This window comes from Endocarpon pusillum (assembly GCF_000464535.1).
Source record: "Endocarpon pusillum Z07020 unplaced genomic scaffold C728001, whole genome shotgun sequence".
Classification (NCBI taxonomy): domain Eukaryota; kingdom Fungi; phylum Ascomycota; class Eurotiomycetes; order Verrucariales; family Verrucariaceae; genus Endocarpon; species Endocarpon pusillum.
Window position 1 is genome coordinate 2,015 of NW_006913595.1, and position 5,527 is coordinate 7,541.

Consider the following 5,527-nt stretch of genomic DNA (forward strand, 5'->3'; position numbering starts at 1 on the left):
AACAAGTTGCACCACATCGACTCCTTACTTGGAACAGGCTCCGGGCTTTTCGAATAATCCGGCCCGTAGATTGAACTTCTCAACTCCTAGTCCCATACATCCATTCTACAACAATAATCCTGTCGCCCTTCAGGATCCGGGCTTCTCGAATAATCCGGCCCGTGAATTAGACTTCACAACGCCTAGTCATATACATCCACCGGTCTACGACCACGATACCGTCACCATTCAGGCTCCGGGCTTCTCAAATAATCCGGCTCGAGGACTAGACTTCGCAACGTCTGGTCACGGACATCTACCGGTCTATCAAAACGATACCGTCACCATTCAGGCTCCGGGCTTCTCAAATAGTCCAGCCCGTGGACTAGACTTCTCAACATCTAGTTACACACATCCATCACTTTACAACAATACCATCACTGTACAGGCTCCGGGCTTTCCGTCTTCTGATAATCCATGTCCGCCGCTGTATAGTACAGTCGATCTGGAGGCTCCAAGCCTCTGGCCACTCTTTCTTAATATACTTTTCAAATTAACGAATATTAAATATATATAACGAAATTCAAATCGTTTGTGAATTGTCTTTATGTTACTACTTTTTCTAACGATAACAAATTCTTACGATAAGACCCAGCTCTATAAAAGTTCTTAACAAACATCAGAATTATCGAAGACCTCCCTAGACGTAGAGACTATTAAGGAGAGAGGGAGAGACCGTACACGTGCTTTGAGCTCTGTTTTAATATGTTCTAGACAGTCAGAATGAGCAGCCTATAAGGAGGTGGCCGTAGCAACAACAAGAGTAATAGTATAACACCAAGGATATCTATCTCAATATCTGTTTAGGAAGTACAGTAAGCTTGAATTATAAATGACGGTGGATCAAAACTCTCTCTGGAAAAATCTAGAAATACTACATACAAATTACTATTGCGCAGTCATGTCAAGAACCCGTCAAGATTCAAACGCCGAATGGATCTTTGCCGAATGGATCGCCGCGAATGGACCGCTCCCAACACATTCCGTGACAATTTCCCTCAGCGCTACTGCTTCTTCGACTTCATCGTTCTCGCTTTGAATGCTCAACACGTCTGCTAGATTGTTCATGCTCATCAACGTAGCTGGATGGTACTTGCCTAGCGCTGCATTCCTCCGCGCAACCACCTCTCGATGGATTTCCTCGGCTTCATTATGGCTGCCTTGACTGCTTAACACAAGTGCCAGACTGTTCATGCTCGTTAGTGTATCAGGATGATTCCTGCCTAGCACTGCTTTCCTTGACGCTAATGCTTGTCGATAGCTTTCTTCAGATTTGTCTTGATTGCTAAAAACAACTGTCGCCGTATCTGGATGTTGTTTGTTTAACGCTGCTTCCCTTAACACGAACGCTTGTTGGTGAATCCGTTCGGCCTCTTTGAAGCTGCCTTGATTGTTCAACATAATGGCCAGATTGTCCATACTTATCAGCGTATCTGGATGCTGCTTGCTCAACACTGTTTCTCTCAATGTTATGACTTCTCGATACTTTTCTTCGGCTTCATCGTATTTGCTTTGAATATTCAACACATCTGCCAGATTACTCATGCTCATCAGCGTATCTGGATGTTGTTTGCCTAAAACTGTATATCTCCACGCAAAAACCTCTCGATGAATTTCTTCAGCTTTATTATGACTGCCTTGACTGCTTAATACAAGGGCCAGATTATTCATGCTCGACAGCGTATCTGGATGCTGCTTGCCTAGCACTGTTTCTCTCAACCCCAAGGCTTGTTGATAGATCTGTTCAGCTTCTTTGTAGCTGCCTTGACTGCATAATAAGGCTGCCAGGCTATTTATGCTCATCAGCGTATCTGGATGCTGCTTACCCAGCGCAGTTTCTCTTAACCCTAAGGCTTGTAGATGGATCTGTTCAGCTTCTTTGTAGCTGCCTTGATTGCATAATAAGGCTGCCAGGTTGCTCATGCTCGTCAGCGTATCTGGATGCTGCTTGCCCAGCACTCTTTCTCTCAACCCCAAGGCTTGTCGATGGATTCGTTCAGCCTCATTAAAGCTGCCTTGATTATTTAACACTTCTGCAAGATCGTTCATACTGGCCAGTGTATTAGGATGGTCCTTGCCTAATACTGTTTCTCTTATTGCTAACGCTTGTCGATGGATCTGGTCGGCCTCTCTGAAGTTGCCTTGATTGCTTAATGTCTCTGCCTGATTATCCATACTAGCCAGTATATCAGAATAGTCCTTATCTAGCACTGTTTCTGTTAACGCTGACGTTTGTCGATGTATTTCTTTGAGCTCTATGAAGCTGTCTTGACTGTTCAACGCATCTGTCAGATTGTTCGTGTTAGTTAGCGTGTCAGAGTAGTCCTTGTTTAACACTGTTCCTCTCAACGCTAAGGTTTGTCGATGGATCTGTTCGGCATCTTTGAGATTGTCTTGATTGCTTGACGTCTCTGTTAGATTATCCATGTTAATCAGTGTATCAGGATGGTTCTTGTCTAGCGCTGTTTCCCTTAACGCTAATACTTGTTGGTGGATCTGCTCGGCCTCTCTGAAGGCATCTTGACTGTTTAATACCTCTGCCAGGTTGTTCATGCTTGTCAGCGTATCTGGATGTCGCTTGCCCAGCACTGTTTCCCTCAATCCCGATACTTGTCGATGGATCTGTTCAGCTTCTTTGTAGCTGCCTTGATTGCATAATAAGACTGCCAGGTTGCTCATGCTCGTCAGCGTATCTGGATGCTGCTTGCCCAGCGCGGTTTCCCTCAGCAGCAATGTTTGTCGATGGATTCGCTCAGCCTCTCTGAGGTTGCCTTGACTGCTCAACGCCTCTGCTAGATTGTGCATGCTGGTCAGCGTGGAAGGATGCTTCTCGCCTAGCACCCTCTTCTTTCTCTCTAGCACTCGCATGCTCAGCTTTTCAGCCTCTTTCCATCGTCCTTGTTTGTAGTAGATCAAGGCAAGGTTGGTTATGCTGCTCAGCGTGTCTGGATGCTCCTCGCCCAGCACCCTCTTCCTTGTCTCCATTACTCGCACGTTCAGTGTTTCAGCCCCCTTCCATTGTCCCTGATCCCCGCATATTAAGGCAAGAGTGGCCATGCTCCTCAATGTATTTGGGTGCTCTTCGCCCAGCACCATCAGACTTTTCTGTATCATTCGCATTTGCAGCTCTTCAGCCTCCTTCCAGCGCCCTTGATTCCAGTATGTTGAGGCTAGACTAGCCATGCTGTTCAGTGTAGAAGGATGCGAATAGCCCAACATTCTCGAGCTCGCTTCCATCACCTGCACCTCCAATTCTTCAGACTCTTTCCATCGACCCTGATCTTTTATTATCGTTGCTAGCCGGGCTTTCACTTTAGAACATAGCATATGTGACTGGCCAAAGACCAGGCCAATGCTCTGAATATCCCGTTCACAACTAATTTCGGCTCTCTCCAGCAATTCCTTTTCACGGTAGTGTTGAGGGAAGTCGATATACTGAATTGGCCCTCGGCGTTGTAATACTGAAAACACTTGACCGTCATATGAAGATGCTTGGATACCGCCCTTGACCAGTTGGATCTGGCTTTTCAGGTCTATGTGTTCCAGGCAGTGTTCATGCAGGATGAACGTCGCTCGGTTGTCATCTTTGATTGTTCCAAAGCCAATAGTATAAGACAATGCTAATTGCAAAGCTGCTTTCCGTGGTGATACATGCTGAATAGTTGATTTTGTTGACACTATGGCTGTAGATTCAAGACATTCGATAATGAATTCCCTTAGCCGAAAGTCTGCATCATAGAACTCGGAAATCGAAAAAGGAATCTATAGATTATCAGTAATCCTTATACGATCATTTATGTGAGCTCGTAACCTCGAAATCTTCTTGCTTTGGAGCAGAGCTTATTCGAATAGGTTCTGTTTTCGGCAAAATGCTAGAAACTTGTAAACGTGTGCTGAACAAGATGAATAGATCAGCATTTACCTATGAGGAATCAGAAGAGAAAGTACGTGCTCAAGGTCATTGCATCTCGACTTGGGGTCCGAAGCTAAAGTAGATTGGAAAAATGGCAATAAGGTTTCTCTCACGCTGCTGTTTAAGCGCCTGTCTTCATGCACTAGCCAGCAAACGAATTTCATCAGCGTATTGTTGCTATCGCTCTTCCAGTCTAGGAGCACATTCGTTTCTGACAAGCATCGATCGAAGCTAACAGATTGACCACTGTCTAAAACCGTATTGGGAGGTAGCGGCAGACCTCCAGAGGACCCCGCCTCATAGATTAGCCAGAAACATAGCATACCAAATGAGTAAACATCCATTTGCTTAGCTTGCTCGGGTCTAAAGTGACGGTGATGGTGTTCCGGTGCATTCCAAGGCTCCTTTTTTGGTATTGAAATCAGGTCACTGTCGCCCTGAAAGCATGTAGTGAACCCGAAATCCGCCACTTTGGCAATGAACTGAGAACCTTCGTCGAATATAAGCACATTTCGAGGGTTAATGTCTCCGTGGACAATTCCTGCAGCTTGATAAGCTGTTGTTAAGATTATCAGGAAGGACCTTTACTATTGCGATGCATGTCTCTGATGGCAATTCCAACGTGCGCACAGATTGTAAATCTATCCTGAATTGATAGATTTTTGAAATTCTCTGACTTTGCAAATTCGCAAAGATCTCCAAGGTGACTCTTTTCGAAGACCAGGACCGGCCATACCTCATTATGTTGTGGAATATCCCAGCAGATCCCCTCTAACGGAACAATGTGTTCGTGTTGTCGGATTACAGGGTGGCTGAGTACTACCATCTCTTGAATAATCTCTCTGAAGGGATCGGTGTTTGGATGCTTGAAGCGTTTGAATGCAAAACTCGTCTGGACATTGGCTAGAGCCTGATTGATCTCGGCCTGGCCACCCCTTCCTATTCGGCCCAGCGTTGCCTGCCATGTTATAGGCAAGAAGGGCAAGCGTAACCTTTGAGCAAGACCTAAGACAGCAATGAAGCCGTAGTTTGCGTACTGATTTGGAGCATGCGCTGGTGTAGCACTTGGGCTGAATGACTTCGTCTGAGGATCGTCTGCCAAAAAGCTGAATTCGGCGAAAGATAATGATCGATCCATCTAAACCATCTAGTAAGTGTCCGCAAATAAAATGTTTTATTTTGTGGAATCGCCTAGCTGAAGGATTTCATTTAAAAGAACAGAACATGGAGGCTGAAAGGCTTTGAGATTACGGTATTGTTCCCAGCCTTTCTATGACTTTCTATCGGCTTCGCATAAGATGCTGTTGTAGTACGCCAAGGCGCCTGCTGACTCAGCCTGCGTTAGGCCTGCGTATAGCTTGCTTAGCTAGCTCCGTTAGATTTTGCAGTCCTCAACAACACTTGTTCGACAGATGCAAGGCCAGCCAATGAAGTTGACTACTAGTCAAATGGCCGGTCCTACGGCGGACTGTTATTGGGTTAACGACACATCAAAATTTTGATCCCCGCGCCTCCTGCTCATCATTCCATCCCAACTTCACACCACATAGAATTACGTACGAAGATTCAATTGAT

The 5,527-nt window shown here is 45.4% G+C and overlaps 1 protein-coding gene across 1 annotated transcript; it reads right to left on the reverse strand.

Annotated features, from left to right (window-relative positions):
• Positions 1-954: 954 nt before the first annotated feature.
• Positions 955-5,090, reverse strand: EPUS_09271 (uncharacterized protein; the record flags this gene model as incomplete). The annotated part of the gene is made up of 4 exons (XM_007788925.1): positions 955-3,801; positions 3,851-3,961; positions 4,066-4,493; positions 4,541-5,090. The coding sequence occupies 4 exons, from the start codon at positions 5,088-5,090 to the stop codon at positions 955-957; spliced, it is 3,936 nt and encodes a 1,311-aa protein (XP_007787115.1).
• Between the last annotated feature and the right edge of the window lie 437 nt (positions 5,091-5,527).